General features: G+C 43.5%; 2 protein-coding genes across 2 annotated transcripts; both read left to right on the top strand.

Annotated features, from left to right (window-relative positions):
- The first annotated feature begins 954 nt into the window (after window positions 1–954).
- On the top strand, window positions 955–10,663 carry LOC149276058 (retinoid isomerohydrolase). Its single transcript, XM_089503979.1, has 14 exons — window positions 955–965; window positions 1,872–1,954; window positions 2,767–2,917; window positions 3,169–3,276; window positions 4,008–4,149; window positions 4,316–4,463; window positions 5,592–5,673; window positions 6,246–6,378; window positions 7,749–7,888; window positions 8,149–8,278; window positions 8,681–8,795; window positions 9,792–9,886; window positions 9,970–10,081; window positions 10,512–10,663. The coding sequence occupies exons 1-14, from the start codon at window positions 955–957 to the stop codon at window positions 10,661–10,663; spliced, it is 1,602 nt and encodes a 533-aa protein (XP_089360105.1).
- A 7,531-nt stretch (window positions 10,664–18,194) lies between these two features.
- On the top strand, window positions 18,195–18,791 carry LOC149276057 (GTP-binding protein Di-Ras2-like). Its single transcript, XM_089503953.1, has one exon. The coding sequence runs from the start codon at window positions 18,195–18,197 to the stop codon at window positions 18,789–18,791; it is 597 nt and encodes a 198-aa protein (XP_089360079.1).
- The last annotated feature ends 288 nt before the right edge of the window (window positions 18,792–19,079 follow it).

Here is a 19,079-nt window from a genome sequence, read left to right as displayed (position 1 = left end):
ATAACCCCCATAGACATTGGTTAGCCAGAGTGTCCAGTTGGGTGATTAAGACTGAGCCATTCTATTGTTCCCCGCAGGCAGTATGATAAGGAGTCGGGGGGGGTTTAGTAGATCGGGGATCAGATAACAGAGCGAGAATCATACAAATGGCTGATATGCAGCTGCCTGAAAACTTTATATTATGGGGGAAAAAACTACAAAATAGGTAAAAAAGAAAACTGCAAGATAATGTATTTTTCACCTGACGTTAGGGGTAAAAACAATGGTGGGAGATCCCCTTTAAACATCAATATAAGAAAGGAAAAGCTATACATATTGTGAGATCACAGAAGAAATAAAAAGATGCTATATAGTAAAAAAAACGATGGTGAATGTAGTTTAGACATGGTGCTAGATACTTGGAGTGGCTCCACAGCAGAGGTGGTTGAAATTTCATTATATTGTAATAACTAAACATTTTTGGTAACTTTTTTTTACCAAATAATTCATGTCTACTCTTATTTGAAGTTTTTTTTTGTTTTTTTTAATAGTTCTGACCCATCAATGAGAAAAGCCCCGTCCCGCGTAATAAAACCCCTTTGCTTTATTTCTGAAGCTGCGCAGGTTCCCCATGATTTGTTGTGGTTTTTGTGAGTAATTAGTATGTAAAAAGCACTTATCCCCTCGGGAGCCCGAAATTCTTTCCCAAACTCCTTTCTTTTAATCCGTCGGATTTTAAGACTAAAAGAAAAAAGAAATCTCTCAAAGACCTTCGTTGTGCGAAAAGCGATAGAAAGCGGGGGGGGGGGTCAATAGAATGCGATTCGTGAAAGAACGTTCTGTTTGCAGCCTGCGATCTGATTGGCTGCCGAGTCTCCTTAAGACGATTAATCTTATGAAAGAAATCAAAGTTCTTATAAATAGTTCAATCTCTCCGTCTCATTCACGACGGCCGGGAACGTCACGAGACGCAGAATGTCCAACCGGTAAGTGCGACGCCGGCTTCGCTGCTGCGTAATTCATCATTTATTATTATTTATCAATAATAAAATATTATATTATAATTATTATTATTATCTTATTTCTATAGCGCCAACAATTCCCGCACCACTTCTTAAAGTCCCTACATTCAAAGGGTCTGACAAAACTAGAACCGACCCGATACGTTAGGTAAAGAGGGCTCGGCTCGCAGGCTTACAATCTACATCACGTACTTTAGGAATCTTTTCTTGTTGTAGGGTAGAAAACTTAAAAGCACGGTCACATTATTTTTGCCCAATTGTTAACCCCCTGGGAGCGACGACCGAGCCGCACATAACCCACCCGGCTCATTACCCGTTCACGATGTGTATCTGCTGCTCGAACCGTCCGATGCTAAAAGTCTTGAAATACTTTAATGGGGTTCAGGGGGGACTCAGGATAGTAAGCGTTTGGGGTCTATAAGGAGGATTTCAGGATCTCTTCACAGGAGCTGTAGGGCTCCTCTTATCTGGATTTGATCCTGGAATTCTTGCAGCAGAAACACAGAATCTGAAGGCAGATCGGCCCCATCCGGCCCCCGTCTAGTCGCCCGTTTCTCCTGCTGTAAAGACTCAAACCGTAATCAGTCGTTGGTCTCGTCTTAGATTCAGGAGCCGTATGTCTATCCCATGCATGTTTAATACCCTCACTGTATTACCCTCTACCACCTCTGCTGGGAGGCTGTTCCACTTATCTGTCACCCCCTCAGTAAATTTCGCACTTGATGTCTTCTTGGCAACACGACATAAAATGTTCAATAACAGTGAAGATCACAAAAAAAGAAAGGTGTATTTTTCTGACGCCGGGAAGGCGGCCGCCCTGGCAAAATTTCGAGTTTGTTGTATTTTGTATTTTTCGTTCTGTTGTCGCAGCGTGGAGCATCCCGCCGGGGGTTACAAGAAACTGTTTGAAACCGTAGAGGAGCTGGCGACCCCGATGAGCGTCCACGTTACCGGTGAGACCCCCGCACGTTTATCAAGGGGCTTTTCAGCTACAGATGATACCGAAAACGATTAAACCAGAAACCATAATGTATAAACAACGACCTTCAAAATTCCATTTAATTAGAATAATTCAACTTTCTTTTTCCATAATTATAATAATTCAACTTGTTTTTGGTGCGGAGACATTAGTTGTTATTTTATCAGAATCTATACATTAATAAATTATCAATAAATCAATAATATTCGCTTTTATGTATAAATCTAACACAAATCATGTATCTGCAGCAGATACCGATATCCGTATGAAAGGAATCTCCTAACCTGAAATTATCCAAATTAAGGCATTCCCAGAAATGCTTTTTTATTTAGAATAAATCATTTTTAATATTTATTGTATCTTTGGGACTTGGGAGGTGATTATAGAATCTTTACAGAGAAAATCCCATTTATTATCATTAATTATTGTTATCATTACCATTATTATTATTATTACTACCGGTATTAGCATTACTATTATTATTATCATCATTAAAATCATTATAATAATTATTATTATTGTTATTATTACCGTTATTATTATTATTATTATTATTATTATGATGATCATCATTATTACCGGTATTATTATTATTATGATTATTATTATGATTATCATCATTATTACCGGTATTATTATTATTTTTATGATTATTATTATGATTATCATCATTATTACCGGTATTATTATTATTATTTTGTTTCATTTCCGAACAAATGAAGCGGCTCTGTAATAATTATGAAACTACCTCTTTCATCAAACCATTTGGCTACATTTTTGATTTAGGTCGCTTGCCCCCTTGGCTATCAGGAAGCCTCCTGAGATGCGGACCTGGGCTCTTTGAAGTTGGATCTGAATTCTATTATCATCTGTTTGACGGGCAGGCGCTTCTGCACAAGTTTGAGTTTAAAGATGGGCACGTTACGTATCATCGCAGGTCCGTAATCCAAAAATACAGTTTAGTTTTATTCCTCCCCATTAAGTTGGTTATCCCCTTACGTTCAGTTGCTGATTGGTTCAGGCAGCCTTTGTAAGGGTGGGAGGGAGGATATGGGAGAGAACATCATCAAAGACGGGACAGGCTTTGCCACAGGCTGCCACCTGTATTCACAATCAAAGCACATAAGAACAATTGTTGAACGCGGCTCACGGAACATTCTGTCTGTCTGTCTGTCTGTCTGTCTGTAGGTTTGTTCGGACTGATGCGTACGTCAGGGCAATGACGGAAAAGCGAATTGTTATCACAGAATTCGGCACGTTTGCGTTCCCAGATCCATGCCGGAATATATTTTCCAGGTAAGCCAATGGCGCTTTACGAATATATTTTAATGCTAAAAATGCCAAAAATTCTTAAATTCTACAACATTCTATAATATAATAGTTCATAATATAATGGTTAATATAATAGTTAATATAATAGTTAATAATATTATATAATAGTTAATATAATAGTTAATATAATATTTAATAATATAATAGTATATATAATAGTTAATAATATAATAGTTCATAATATAATAGTTAATATAATAGTTAATAATATAATAGTTAATATAATCTTTTATAATATAATAGTTAATATAATGGTTAATAATATAATATAATAGTTAATAATATAATAGTTAATATAATAGTTAATAATATAATAGTTAATATAATCGTTTATAATATAATAGTTAATATAATGGTTAATAATATAATATAATAGTTAATAATATAATAGTTCATAATATAATAGTTAATAATATAATAGTTAATATAATAGTTAATAATATAATAGTTAATATAATAGTTAATATAATAGTTAATATAATAGTTAATAATATAATAGTTAATATAATAGTTAATAATATAATAGTTAATATAATAGTTAATAATATAATAGTTAATATAATAGTTAATATAATAGTTAATATAATAGTTCATAATATAATAGTTAATATAATAGTTAATAATATAATAGTTAATATAATGGTTAATAATATAATATAATAGTTCATAATATAGTAGTTAACCTGTCTCTCCAGGTTTTTTTCATACTTCAAAGGCTTGGAGGTGACGGATAACGCGTTAGTGAACGTCTATCCCGTCGGGGAAGATTATTACGCATGTACAGAAACCAACTACATTACGAAGGTTAACCCAGAAACCCTGGAAACCATTGAAAAGGTGAGCGCCCCTCCCCCACCCAGGTTTTCATTAAACGTGATCATAAAGAATTCCGAAAACTTACGGCGAATGTATTGATTTCCGATTTTATGTCTTTATATAGAAAATAAAAGAACAAAATGAGTGTAAAATCCGATTTATGGTTATTTTTTTTATGTGATCTCAGGTGGATTTGTGCAACTACGTCGCCATTAACGGGGTCACGGCGCATCCTCACATCGAAAATGACGGCACCGTCTATAATATTGGGAATTGCTTTGGGAAGTACTTTGCGTTTGCTTACAACGTCATAATGATCCCTCCTCTGCAGGCAGGTGCGTCTCACGGCGTCATCGGCAGATAACGGAGCGGCCTCCTGGGTATAGAAGGGGTTAATGAGTACCTGTCAGCTTTTCCCAAATTTCACAGTTCTAAACACTAAATAAACCCACGACGGGGGGGGGAGGAATTACACATTAAATAAGGAAAAAAATTTTGGGGGAAACCCCCCTTTATGTGTATCCAGTGGGATCGTCCGTCTCAACTTCTTGTTATTCCTCGTCGTTAAGTTATCTTTCCTCTGTCATTAAGTCGCTGATTGCTGTTGATTGGTTCAGGCAGCCTTTGTAAGTACGGTGGGGGGAGGGGTATTCTAACGTTAATAACATTAAGAAAGTCAATTGTTTATTGTGTTAGAATAGTCAAAAAGCACAAGCTATGGTAAGTTTTAATATATAGTTTTTTTTAAATATATTATTATTATTAATATATTATTTTATTAATAATACTAATTATTGCTAAAAGCTGTGACAATTCCCTTTAAATGTACGGAACTCGACTCCGGACGGACGGGTATTTAATCTCCGTATTAAAGACAGACAGAAAAGCGAAGTCTAGCAAATTTTAATGATTTTCGCTCGTCACGCGCTGCAGATTCCTCCGGAAATCTACCCGACGGGACCAGAAACGCGCCGGTGACCGCAGACAGAGGGATATTTCACGTGTTTTGCCCAAAGCGATCGGTTTTGCTGCCGTCCGCCGTCTGCAGTCAATCCGTTCAATTCACTCATTGTGAACGCTTGAAATATTTAATTCGGGAGGAAAATGATAAATTGTGCTTCTTACGGAGCCTTTTAGGGGGAGATCAAAGAGGAGAGACTTCGTCTGCTTGGCAAATAATGTGATTATAGAGCATCTAGAAGAAAAGGTCATAATCTAAAGATAGAGGACAAGAGGCTGAGATTTACTTTACTGAGAGGGTGGTAGATAAGTGGAACAGCCTCCCAGCAGAAGTGGTAGAGGCTAATACAATGAGGGGGTTTAAACATGCGCGGGATAGACATATGGCCTTCTGTCAGCCCGAACAGGAAGGTCTAACTTGATTAAGGACTCCACTTGCGCATGAGCGACTATCACTAGATACCCTCCTAGCCACAACTATCTACTCTGTATGTTTATTTCAGACAAAGAGGATCCGATCAGGAAAGCCAAGGTCGTTGTCCAGTTTCCGTGCAGCGATCGCTTCAAGCCGTCCTACGTTCACAGGTGATCTGTCACGCCGCGTGTCGCCCTCCGTGTATGTTGGGCGATGTCACATGTTACGCCGTCACGTGTCCTTTACTACGTGTTTCTCCGCGGCTCCACGTGACGGACGTCTGCCGAGCGACCCGGGCCCGGCTTGTAGATGACAGAAGGTGTTGTTGTTGTTGTTGTTGTCCTCGGTCAGGTTGCGTTCGAACCTCTACGCTCCGTATCCCGCAACCAGCCAATCAAATAATTTAACCAGAATTTACTGATTTCGATGTTATTCCACCCAAAGACTGGAGAACCGGACCATCGCTGTCATCTCCAGCAATGATGCTGATAACGATGGATGCCGATAACATTGTAGCAAGAATCTCATGCAAATATTACTCTTTTCACCCGTATTTCTAGGTCGCTGTCACTCTTGTGTTTATTTTTCTGGATGATCCCCATATTCGGTGTTTTGTCTGTACTTTCCGTATGTTGTTTTTTTTAGGTTGAATTAATTACTTTCCTGTCGATCTCGTGGGGACACCCGTCGTGTAGTCCGTCGCTTCTAGGTGGTAATTCATCATTTTTCATTTCTTTTCCAGTTTCGGAATGACCCCAAATTACTTAATCTTCGTAGAACAACCCGTAAAAATCAATCTGATCAAATTCCTGTCGGCTTGGAGTATCTGGGGAGCCAATTACATGGATTGCTTCGAGTCTCACGAAACTATGGGGGTGAGTGACCCGGCAACGTCTTCTCTATGATGTCATATCGCTAGAAATCTTATATCTAAGAGCCGTTATATAAAGAAAATCCCTTATCCTGCATCAAATATCGCGCTGTTTTCTTTATTAATCCAGTTTGTAGTTTTTTCCCCATAATATAATGATTCTCACTCTGTTATCTGATCCCCGATCTACTAAACCCCCCGACTCCTTATCATACTGCCTGCGGGGAACAATACAATAGCTTAGTCTAAATCACCCAGCTGGACTCTCTGACTAATGAAAGTCTATGGAGGAACGGACATCATTAGCATCGCCATAAAGCATCAGCTCAGTGCGGTGTTTGAGCCGGGAAAGTCACCCAAAATATCACATGACTGACAGCAGCGGCGGCTCCAGGTCTGCAGATAAAGGGAGTTTATTGGAACAAAATGAAATAAAATCAAGTTTACTGTACATTACTGTATACAGCGCTGGGGTTATATTACTGTATACAGCGCTGGGGTTATATTACTGTATACAGCGCTGGGGGTTATATTACTGTATACAGTGCTGGGGTTATATTACTGTATACAGCGCTGGGGGTTATATTACTGTATACAGCGCTGGGGTTATATTACTGTATACAGCGCTGGGGGTTATATTACTGTATACAGCGCTGGGGGGTTATATTACTGTATACAGCGCTGGGGTTATATTACTGTATACAGCGCTGGGGTTATATTACTGTATACAGCGCTGGGGGTTATATTACTGTATACAGCGCTGGGGTTATATTACTGTATACAGCGCTGGGGGTTATATTACTGTATACAGCGCTGGGGTTATATTACTGTATACAGCGCTGGGGGTTATATTACTGTATACAGCGCTGGGGGTTATATTACTGTATACAGCGCTGGGGGGTTATATTACTGTATACAGCACTGGGGGTTATATTACTGTATACAGCGCTGGGGGGTTATATTACTGTATACAGCACTGGGGGTTGTATTACTGTATACAGTGCTGGGGGTTATATTACTGTATACAGCGGCGGGGGTTATATTACTGTATACAGCGCTGGGGTTATATTACTGTATACAGCGCTGGGGGTTATATTACTGTATACAGCGCTGGGGGTTATATTACTGTATACAGCGCTGGGGGTTATATTACTGTATACAGCACTGGGGGTTATATTACTGTATACAGCGCTGGGGGGTTATATTACTGTATACAGCACTGGGGGTTGTATTACTGTATACAGCGCTGGGGGTTATATTACTGTATACAGCGGCGGGGGTTATATTACTGTATACAGCGGCGGGGGTTATATTACTGTATACAGCGGCGGGGGTTATATTACTGTATAATATTTGAACGTTTGGATTTTGTAGACGTGGATCCACGTGGCGGAGAAGCACACCGGCGAATACCTGAATATCAAATACCGGACATCAGCATTTAACGTTTTCCATCATATTAATACGTATGAGGATAACGGCTTCCTGGTTGTGGATCTCTGCTGCTGGAAAGGGTAATTTCCACCTCCCTGACCTCGTGGAAAGAAGAGAGCAGACAGTAGGACAGCCTCCCAGCAGAGGTGGTAGAGGGTAATACAGTGAGGGGATTAAACATGCATGGGACAGACATACGGCTCCTGAATCTAAGACCCAGGAATGTTACTTAAATCTTTAAAATGATAAAATCTAGAAATCACAGGTAGTTTCGGAGAAGTCTTTTGCGTGATTTTTGTACAGAGCGACCGGCGATGATTTTTTTGTTTCTCCTCCGTAGGTTTGAGTTCATTTATAATTATTTGTATTTGGCCAATTTACGGGATAATTGGGAAGAAGTGAAGAAGCACGCAGAGAAAGCGCCGCAGCCGGAGGTCCGCAGATACGTGCTGCCTCTCGATATCCAGAAGGTGCGTTTCCAGAAAGAAGACCCCCCCATACCCCTCTTCCCCAGAATATTGTTACTCTGTTACTCTGTTACTCTGTTACTCTGTTACTCTGTTACTTCGTTACTTCGTTACTCTGTTACTCTGTTACTCTGTTACTCTGTTACTCTGTTACTCTGTTACTTCGTTACTCTGTTACTCTGTTACTTTGTTACTTCGTTACTCTGTTACTTCGTTACTCCTTAACATTTCGTTTCAGGCTCCGGCCAAAAGGTTTCACATAAAAGAATCTACATTTGGAGAAATATTTTTCCTTCAATTTACTTTTTAAAAACAAAAACATTATGATGAAAAATTGACCCATTTTAACCAAGAACTACACGTTTTCATTAAGACGTTATCTTCTGTTTTGTGTTTTTGATCCAGTCTGACGCCGGAAAGAACTTAGTATCGCTGCCCTATACCACGGCAACCGCCACCCTGCGCAGCGATGACACAATTTGGCTCGAACCAGAAGTTCTGTTCTCAGGACCTCGCCAAGGTATAAAAATTATTTAAAATGTAATTAAAGGAGACTTTCCACCAAATCTTTTCATTCCTCGTATCAGATTACAAATACGTTTTCATAAATATCGCTCTGTTTTCTTTTTTACCCCAGCTGTAGTTTTTGCCCCATAATATAAAGTTTTCAGGCAACAGCATATCAGCCGTTTGTATGATTCTCGCTCTGTTATCTGATCCCCGATCTACTAAACACCGCAACTCCTTATCATACTGCCTGTGGGGAACAATAGAATGGCTCAGTCTTAATTACACAGTTGGACTCTTTGACTCATGAAAGTCTATGGAGGAACGGACTTCATTAACATCACCATAAAGCATCAGCTCAGTGTGGGGTTTGAGCCGGAAAATTCACCCAAAATATCACATGACTGACATTACTGTATACAGCGCTGGGGGTTATATTACTGTATACAGCGCTGGGGGTTATATTACTGTATACAGCGCTGGGGGTTATATTACTGTATACAGTGCTGGGGGTTATATTACTGTATACAGTGCTGGGGGTTATATTACTGTATACAGCACTGGGGGGTTATATTACTTTATACAGCGCTGGGGGTATATTACTGTATACAGCGCTGGGGGGTTATATTACTGTATACAGCGCTGGGGGGTTATATTACTGTATACAGCACTGGGGGGTTATATTACTGTATACAGCGCTGGGGGTTATATTACTGTATACAGCGCTGGGGGGTTATATTACTGCATACAGCGCTGGGGGTTATATTACTGTATACAGCGCTGGGGGTTATATTACTGTATACAGCGCTGGGGGGTTATATTACTGTATACAGTGCTGGGGGTTATATTACTGTATACAGCGCTGGGGTTATATTACTGTATACAGCGCTGGGGGGTTATATTACTGTATACAGCGCTGGGGGGTTATATTACTGTATACAGCGCTGGGGGGTTATATTACTGTATACAGCGTCGGGGATTTGCATCTTCACTTTTTATAATTCCACAGCGTTTGAATTCCCGCAAATCAACTATAAGAAGTACGGGGGGAAGCCGTATTCGTACGCCTACGGCCTGGGACTGAATCATTTTGTCCCTGACAGGGTAAGGATATTTTGTCGTTCGGTCGCCGCATTCTCCCCCCATCACTAGATCAGGAATTTGAATAAATCTTTGTCTCTTTCTAGCTCTCCAAACTGAATGTCCGAACCAAAGAGATCTGGGTATGGCAGGAGCCAAACACCTATCCCTCTGAGCCGATATTTGTATCCAGTCCGGATGCCCTGGAGGAGGATGATGGTAATTACTGTCAATTCATCTTTTAGAGGAAGTCAGTTTTTTGGAAAGAGGCACATAAAAGGGCAATATTGCGCGCTTCTTCCCCCTCCCCCCCTAGCTCTCCCTGTCTCGCGTGCTTCTTCCCCCTCTCCCCAGCTCTCCCTGTCTCGCGTGCTCCTTCCCCCTCTCCCCAGCTCTCCCTGTCTCCCGTGCTCCTTCCCCCTCTCCCCAGCTCTCCCTGTCTCGCGTGCTTCTTCCCCCTCTCCCCAGCTCTCCCTGTCTCGCGTGCTTCTTCCCCCTCTCCCCAGCTCTCCCTGTCTCGCATGCTTCTTCCCCCTCTCCCCATAATAATTGGTTTAGGAAGAACTTTAATTCCGAGCTCCTCATAACACGCCCCGGATACACTTTTATTTTATTTTTTTATATAAAATATATTTATTTTCCGTGGCAGGAGTGTTGCTCAGTGTGGTTATTGGCCCCGGCGTGGGGCAGAAACAGTCGTTTCTGCTGATTTTGGATGCCAAGGATATGAACGAAATCGCCCGAGCCGAGGTGGACGCCAACATTCCGGTCACGTTCCATGGAATGTTCCGAGGAGTTTGACCGGCAGCTTCCGAAATGTCCAAAACCCACTTCTGGGAGCGTAGTATTTACAGGGAGAGGTCGCTCTCCGACGCGTCATTCATTCCCGTGGATTCTGCGCCCGCTGCAGCTTCCGCGGCCGCCAGCCAACAGATGCAGAACCCGGAACAACGCACTCCGATCCGGAAATAAACCCGGCGCGCCGGTGCATAAAACAGACGGCAATCTAGTTACGTTTATATGTGACCTGTGTGTAAAACCGACATCGTCCGATACATTTTTTAGTAAAACAAAAAACAAAAAAACCCCAAGAATTTCTATTAGGAGAAAAATTGCATTTACACATAACTAAATTGAATTTTCTTTTTGTAATGTTGCTGGGTAACGGTTATTGTATCTCGTGATATCGGGCAACAAAAAAAAAAAAATTCTATAAAAACCTGCCTGATGATTGCCTTTATCATTTTATTTTATATTGCTGGATATTCGGTGATATACTGCCCTCTAGAGGCAAAGTGATGGCAGTACACCGAGACAAGACGAGAATCATGCTGTAGTTCAGACTATTATTATTATTGTTTTATATAGCGCTGTCAGATTCCAAAGCGCAGTACAATAGGTAAACAGGACATAACCAGTAGCGCATCACATAACATTGTGGAATTACAGAAACAAATGAGTGAGACGGCTCTGCTCAAAGGGCTTACAATCTAGAAGGAGCTATAGGTATATTATAGAAAATACGTGTTTTTGGGGGGGTTTTTAAGTGTTTTTTTTTACTGATATTATGAAGAACATGCGGCCTCTCGAATCCTGTTATCATTATGCATGGATTCGGATTCCAATGCATTTTATTGTTTGCAAATCAATGCAACTATTTCAAGATTTAGAAAAAAAAAGAAAGGCCGGTGTCTCACGTAACTCCTCCCCCCGGCTGCCTCTACTGAAACCAGGAAGCATTCCAGTGTACACTTCCTGCACATGCTCAGTAGCGCTTCCATTCAATGGGAGCTGAGTAATACAAATACAACTTTGGGGACCAGGCTGTTCCACTTTATTCTAATTCTCACCCTCCCTGTTCTGTCCTAATTAAAGAGCCGACATGATATTCCAGAAGGTTCCGTTACGGCTAATGCAGACTAACAGCGGAGCAGAGAGCTCTGCCAAGACGGGTGGGCTAAAAAATATTAATGCCCATGTTGGGGTTCATATTGCCCCCCGTGCACTATGTATCCAGATCCCCCTCATACACGCACCTTGTTCATATGTATAGCCCGAACCTTTACAAGCTGTGTCTTGGTAATAACAGACGCGCTCGCCTCCCACGTCTCTGCCACTTATAACACTCGCACGTCGCTCGGCGTCACTTTATCTTTAATCACGCGAGTGGAGTGCACTTTAATCAATCAAATACGACATGAGCGGACGGAGAGAAGTGGGGCTGATTTCACGCAGACTCCTCATCCGTTGATGAAGAGCCCTCCATTACGATGGCACTTCATGGGTTAAATCAGCCTTCCAAAAATCATGATTATTTATTAATCAGACTATGAGCTGCCTGCTGATTCCCCCCCCCCCCCGTGTTATTCCTCTTCTCGGCTCTCTCTCTGTCTCGTGTGGATTTTTCCCATTTCTCTCTCACGCATTGTGCTTTCTCCTCTCCTCAGCTCTCTTTCTCTCTCACGCATGGTGCTTTCTCCTCTCCTCAGCTCTCTCTCTCACGCAGGGTGCTTTCTCCTCTCCTCAGCTCTCTCTCTGTCCTTTTTCGACTTTTGGATGCCACTTACAACTTTGTTATTAAATCTTTTGTTTCTCGCTCTGTTATCTGATCCCCAATCTACTAAACACCCCGACTCCTTATCATACTGCCTGTGGGGAACAACAGAATGGCTCAGTCTTAATTACACAGTTGGACTCTTTGACTAATGAAAGTCTATGGAGGAAAGGACTTCATTAGCATCGCCATAAAGCATCAGCTCAGTGTGGTGTTTGAGCCGGGAAAGTCACCCAAAATATCACATGACTGAAATTACTGTATACAGCGCTGGGGGTTATATTACTGTATAATATAAAACAAAGGTCAAATAACATAACGGGTTCATAACCGACCGAACATTCAGCGACTGCAGGCGGCAAAGAACAGTTTATTATAAAGGCTTTAGTAGATTATCCTGGAGCGACTCCAACATACTTAAAGATGAAGGTTCTTTACTTTACCAAGAGGGTAGTAGATAAGCAGGATGGCCTCCCAGCAGAAGTGGTAGAGGGTAATACAGTGAGGGGTATTAAACATGCATGGGATAGACATACGGCTCCTGAATCTAAGACGAGACCAACGACTGATTAAGGTTTGAGTCTTTACAGCAGGAGAAACGGGCGACTAGACGGGGGCCGGATGGGGCCGATCTGCCGGCGGGTTCTGTGTTTGTACATCTGTTAGTGAATCTGCCGTCCTCGGGTTGTGGAGTCGCGGGAAGTCTATCGTATTTCTGCGGACGCACACAATGTTTTCCTCTACGTCAGAGCTAAAGATAGCAGACGCATGTATCTGTTTATAGAATCGGCAGCGTCACGCGTGATGACCTCATTATAAGGGCCGGCTCGACTAAATGCCAACTCGCAGAGACCTGGAAATGGAAAACTTCATCACCTCTTGCTGCAAATGTAGGGCTAGAAGTCCTTACAATTGAAAAAGGGACCAATGAGGTCTGCTACATACTCTTTTGGATCATTGTCCGTGGGGTTTCCCACTCTCAGCGAGGGTCTGCGGGACCCCAATTAGTTTCTCCTCTCAGAAGGGTTGGATTTGCTTGTGAAATCTGACATAACGGCTGAGATAGCGCTTTTTAACACGCGACATGTGACACGGATCAGGTATTATTGGCCGCCACAAACGAATTATAATTAGAAGGATCTGGTGCTAGGGATTGGTGAGGACCCTGTGTACAGGTGGGGCTGTTGCAGAACCTTTTTGGAAGATGGACGGTTCGGAGGTTCTGCAGCAGCTGGGGTCTTGGCTGATCTAGTTTTGATGATGATGGGTGATGTCATGCTGTGATTCAGCACTTCTCTGGGGGAAAGAGGCCACAGATGTCTCTTACACACAAACTGCAATCTTAACATGGATTTGAGCTTATTTTTTTGGGCAAAGAGGGTAAATAAATGGTATCGTCTATAACACTCGGGACCTTCCGGTGCTGTGGCAACTCCAATTATGCTTATCCACGTAAAGTTATAATGTAGTGCTTGATGAGAGTGGCAGTTTTGTAGCCCCTGAAGGCCGGATTCTGGCAGATTCTTGGAGTATGCGCGGGCCAGAGGCATAACACGAAATTCCAGGGCCCCCAGCACGCTGTATTCAGTGGCCCTCTCCTATGTATCTACCTTACGTTGGACCTAACTATTACAGGGCAAATAAATGCAATTTCTTTTCAAGATATGAGTGAATGGTATGTTAACAAATACCTTGGGTATACTCAGTAATACCGCACCAAGGACCTAAACCTGAGGGGCCCCTGCAGTGCAGAGGCCGGTGTTATGCCCCCGAGGAACGCGAGACCCAGCATCACTATACAGTCTCATATGAGACCTGCCTCTGTGCTGCGTTCTGTCCGGCACTGAGTGGGTTAAGGTTTTTCTGACTCTCCAGCTGCATGAATGGGATGTTCCATTGCTTAAAACGATGAATGAAATGTAGGGGGAGCCAGCCAGTATTTGCTTTGCACTTTTCCACCTTTCGTGTGTCTTAAAGGTGATATTTATTTTAACATCAAAAAACATAAGTTTAATGCAGCGGTAATTAATTGGATGAAGGGATTTTTTTTTACAATTTCTTCTATTTCCATAAAAGCAGCCCCCCCTCTCCTGCCCCCGGAATGGAATGGTCCAGCCCTTGCTTTGTCGCTGGAGAGATTCCTCCCTGATTAGTAAATCGTTTCGCTGCCGCTGTCCGCCGGTAAGTGAAATGCTCGTCGTGCTCGGTTTCTGAAGTGGGGCCCCTGGACAGACCGCGCGGTGGGCCAGGGCTCCTAGGGACCTTTCCGCAGGGGGCCACACACTATATTATTCAAGGCACATGCTTATTATTTAGGCTCACATTCAGCGGGCCCCCTGTATCTCACCCCGGGGCACTCTGGGCACTCTGCCGCATGGGAAAGCATCATCCGTGCATTAAGGAGGGAAGCTCACCCTAAAAAAGGCAAATAAATGCAGATTTGGGAGCGCGGCGCATGTCCAGTAAATACTATTTAAAAGCCCCTATCTGAGGCATTCATATTGGGGGTCCCGTCACACTATGTGGTCATTTATCGCTTAGCCCCCCCAACTACGACCAAGTACCCCAATCTCACCGAGTCCTGTCTAATCCCGACACGGCTGGATCAGCGGGGCTGCCCTTTAACCCACGAGACTCTCCTGCGATTTAAAGCCCTCTGTGGACACCGTTAATGAGACCCCTCTATAGTAGGTGGGGTGGGTTTAGAAGTGATAACACGGGGCTCCCTCCCCCGCTGCGAGCCGCCCGGCCCGGGGCTTTTATATCATTACTGAGAAATACACCGATTTTATGAGTACACTGTCGGCGTTATAATCCCTCCCGCAGCAGCTGCTCGCGTTCCCTGTTACCGCGTAGATCCCAGCGGGGTCACCGGAGCATAAAAACTACGAGCGGGCATTCTGGGCATGCTGCTTAAACCCTTTGGGTGCTGGGAGCCGTATAGCTTGCGAGCAGGGCTCTCTCCACCAAATGTATCGGTTTGTCTTAGTCTGTCAATTCTTGTCTTGTCATATCCCTTGAATTTATGTATTGTATTAAGCGCTGCGTAAACTGTTGGCGCTATATAAATAAAGGATAATAATAATAATAATAGCTGGTGTCAGAGATAGGAGTAATGCTTGTTTCTGCGGCATAGAAATGGTTAATGGCCGGCTGAATGTAAAGAATATGTATGTATATGTACTATATAGAGATATATATATATATATATATATATACTGTGTGTATATAGGTGCTGCCATTTCAAATGCTCAGAAGTTATTTGTCAGAACTGGAAAACTGCTGCCCTCCATCTGTATTGAGGATGATGGGGATTGTAGTCCAGAATCATATAGACAGCGCAGTTGCCCCGCAGTGGTATGTACGAGATTTAGCAGCGACCAAAATCGGACGCAGGTTCTCGGACGTCTCAATAAACTGTAAATTATGGACCGGCACCGCGTGTGCGGAGCGGGTCCTACTTCAGGTCCCAGGCCAATGAACGTAGGGGGTGGATCTAAGGACTGCCGTAAGGGGCGGAGCTACACGATAGGCTAGGGCTGGCTCTCTGGTTTAGGAGTCAGTTTGGGATCTGGAGCTGGTGTTCAGCACCAAGGACAGCAAGCGGGAGATCTGAGTGTTTCCTCCCCGATATTCATACCGCTGGGAGCTTCTGCTGCAGGATGGGCTCAGCCGGCCCTGTATAATGTATAAATAAATCAGTGACCGGCCCCCTGTATAATGTATAAATAAATCAGTGAGATGCCCTGTATAATGTATAGATAAATCAGTTAGCCGGCTCCTGTATAATGTATAGATAAATCAGCGAGCCGGCCCCCTGTATAATGTATAGATAAATCAGCGAGCCGGCCCCCTGTATAATGTATAGATAAATCAGCGAGCCGGCCCCCTGTATAATGTATAGATAAATCAGCGAGCCGGCCCCCTGTATAATGTATAGATAAATCAGCGAGCCGGCCCCCCTGTATAATGTATAGATAAATCAGTGACCCGGCCCCCCTGTATAATGTATAGATAAATCAGTGACCCGGCCCCCCTGTATAATGTATAGATAAATCACCCTGTATAATGTTTAGTTTAAGCAGATCATTCATGTTGACCAAATGTACGCTAAATGCACATCTCTAACGGTAAAATAAGCAATAAATATGTTGCCCGCTGCGTATCCTGGGGGAGAGGTCGTCCTAACTTCCTGCTCTCAGGATCTGCGTGATTATTCCTCCCCATTAAGTTTTCTCTCCTCTCGTTAAGTTGTTGATTGGTTGAGGCAGCCTTTGTAAGGTGGGGGGGAGGAGAAATATTTACATTATTGTTTGGAGAAAGCGGGGTATTTTGTGTGTTAACTGCCCCTTTTCACCCGAGCGCTCGTTCTATGGATGTTTTTTTTCCTCCCCGTCTTCTCCGCAGGGTATTCCCGTGAGAGAATTAAATGGATTCCAGTCATTTCTGCTCATTAGTGCCACAGAAATCGACAGAGAAAGACTCTAAATTAACCCTCTGAGAACCAGAAGGCTTTACAATGAGCTCCGTTAACTTTCTGGCATATGAAGGGTTAAAACACACACACACAAAAAAAAAACAACCCAAGAACAGGAGCTTATAATCTATTTTTTTTTCCGCCAGCCGTTGAATCCTGTGGTTTTTTTTATGGTAATATTATCAATAGAATGAATGGGGTGATGATGTCATAGTTTACCTGAGATGAAAGCTTCACCTTTACATCATCCTCTGTATTTGTGACCCGTTTTGGACATCTTTAAAACAAAACAAAACAAAATGTGAAGATGAATTATTTTTTCACTTCTGTGGGAAAACCATAATTCAATAAAAACATAGAACCCGTGGGCAGATCGGCCCCCATCCGGCCCCCGTCTAGTCGCCCGTCTCTCCTGCTGTAAAGACTCAAACCTTAATCAGTCGTTGGTCTCGTCTTAGATTCAGGAGCCGTATGTCTATCCCATGCATGTTTAATACCCCTCACTGTATTACCCTCTACCACGTCTGCTGGGAGGCTGTTCCACTAATCTACCACTCTCTCAGTAAATTAAAACTCTCTTGTTGTTCCAACGTTTCAAATGAAACCAAATTTCTCAGGTTCCAAAAAACCTTCTATTTTATTTTTTTAGAATTTTTCTAATTAATATATAATTGAAGCCAAGTGATCGCAGGGCCGCGTCGCCGCCACTAGGTGGCAGAGTTTATTTAATCTCAAAGAGATTCAAAAGAGATCGGAGAGAAAAAAAGAAAAGCGAGTGAAGGGAGGAACCGGCGGCTTTTCTCCGAGAGACAGAAATCAAACCTCATCCAGAGAGCGAGAGAATCTCGAGGCAGAGCCGCGCGGCGAGGTCTCCGTCCTGCCGGGATTAGAAGCCCCGACGCATGTAGGTGCCGCTGTGACTGACGGGGAGCTTGGGGCAAACGATGTCGTTATGTGGATAAATGTCACGGTTACCGTCACTCTGCACCTGCCCTGCGGTCGCCGTTACTCTGTATCCCCCCCTCGGTTGCTGTTACTCTGTATCCCCCCCTCGGTCGCCGTTACTCTGTATCCCCCCCTCGGTTGCTGTTACTCTGTAAACCCCCCCTCGGTCGCCGTTACTCTGTATCCCCCCCTCGGTCGCCGTTACTTTGGGTGTACTTCTCTAAGTTTTCAGAATTATCCGCCTTCATTCTTATTTTTTTTTTTTGTTCTAGGCGTCCGACTACCCGGACCTGAGATGTTAATCCAGTAACGGATCCAGAACCAGAAGCGTTGCAGGCGTTCCGGAACCGGGCACCATGCCGGAGCAGAGCAACGATTACAGGGTGGTGGTTTTCGGGGCGGCGGGAGTCGGGAAGAGTTCCTTGGTTCTCCGTTTCGTGAGAGGGACCTTCAGGGAAACCTACATCCCGACCATCGAAGACACCTACCGGCAGGTGATCAGCTGCGACAAGAACATCTGCACGCTGCAGATCACCGACACGACGGGAAGCCACCAGTTCCCCGCCATGCAGAGGTTGTCCATCTCCAAAGGCCACGCTTTCATCCTGGTCTACTCCACCACCAGCAAGCAGTCCATGCAGGACCTCCAGCCCATCTACGAGCAGATCTGCCAGATCAAAGGAGACACGCAGCACATCCCCGTCATGCTGGTCGGCAACAAATGCGACGAGACCCTCAGGGAGGTCCAGGCCGGCGAAGGGGAGAGCTTGGCCAACAAGTGGAAATGTTCCTTCATGGAGACGTCGGCCAAACTCAACTACAACGTGCAGGAACTCTTCCAGGAGCTTCTGAACCTGGAGAAGAGACGGGCCGTCAGCCTGCAGGTCGACGGGAAAAGGTCCAAGCAGCAGAGGAAGAAAGACAAGCTGAAGGGGAAGTGCTCGGTGATGTGAGGTCCCCGCCGACCGCCCCCGTCGGAAGGACCTTCTAGAACCTTTCGGGCCTTGGGATGGGAGAAGGAGAACTTTGCCGCAGGAACGGGTCGAACCGTTTCCTGACGCTTATTATTAGATGACGTCAGTCCGGCCGCGTGTCTCTGACGGGTCCTTTAGAGTTTGGGGAGGGGTTAAAGTGAGCACGGAAATTGCCGAAAAACGGGAATCCCAGCGCCGCACGGCGGAACTTCTGTCCAACGTCTTAATGGGAAGGGCCGGGTTCTCAGGAAGGTCGTGGGCTGCACA

Source organism: Sceloporus occidentalis, unplaced genomic scaffold (genome assembly GCF_023333645.1).
Source record: "Sceloporus occidentalis isolate IW3139 unplaced genomic scaffold, rSceOcc1.0.p SCAF_249, whole genome shotgun sequence".
In the NCBI taxonomy this organism is placed as follows: Eukaryota; Metazoa; Chordata; class Lepidosauria; order Squamata; family Phrynosomatidae; genus Sceloporus; species Sceloporus occidentalis.
The sequence above is the reverse complement of the archived record's forward strand: the minus strand, read 5'-3'. Positions and strand labels throughout refer to the sequence as shown.

Coding starts and splice junctions, on each gene's coding strand:
- LOC149276057 (XM_089503953.1), top strand. CDS start 18,195: ATGCCGGAGCAGAGCAACGATTACAGGGTGGTGGTTTTCGGGGCGGCG.
- LOC149276058 (XM_089503979.1), top strand. Junction 6,379..7,748: donor AGTCTCACGAAACTATGGGG/GTGAGTGACCCG, acceptor TGGATTTTGTAG/ACGTGGATCCACGTGGCGGA. Junction 9,887..9,969: donor ATCATTTTGTCCCTGACAGG/GTAAGGATATTT, acceptor GTCTCTTTCTAG/CTCTCCAAACTGAATGTCCG.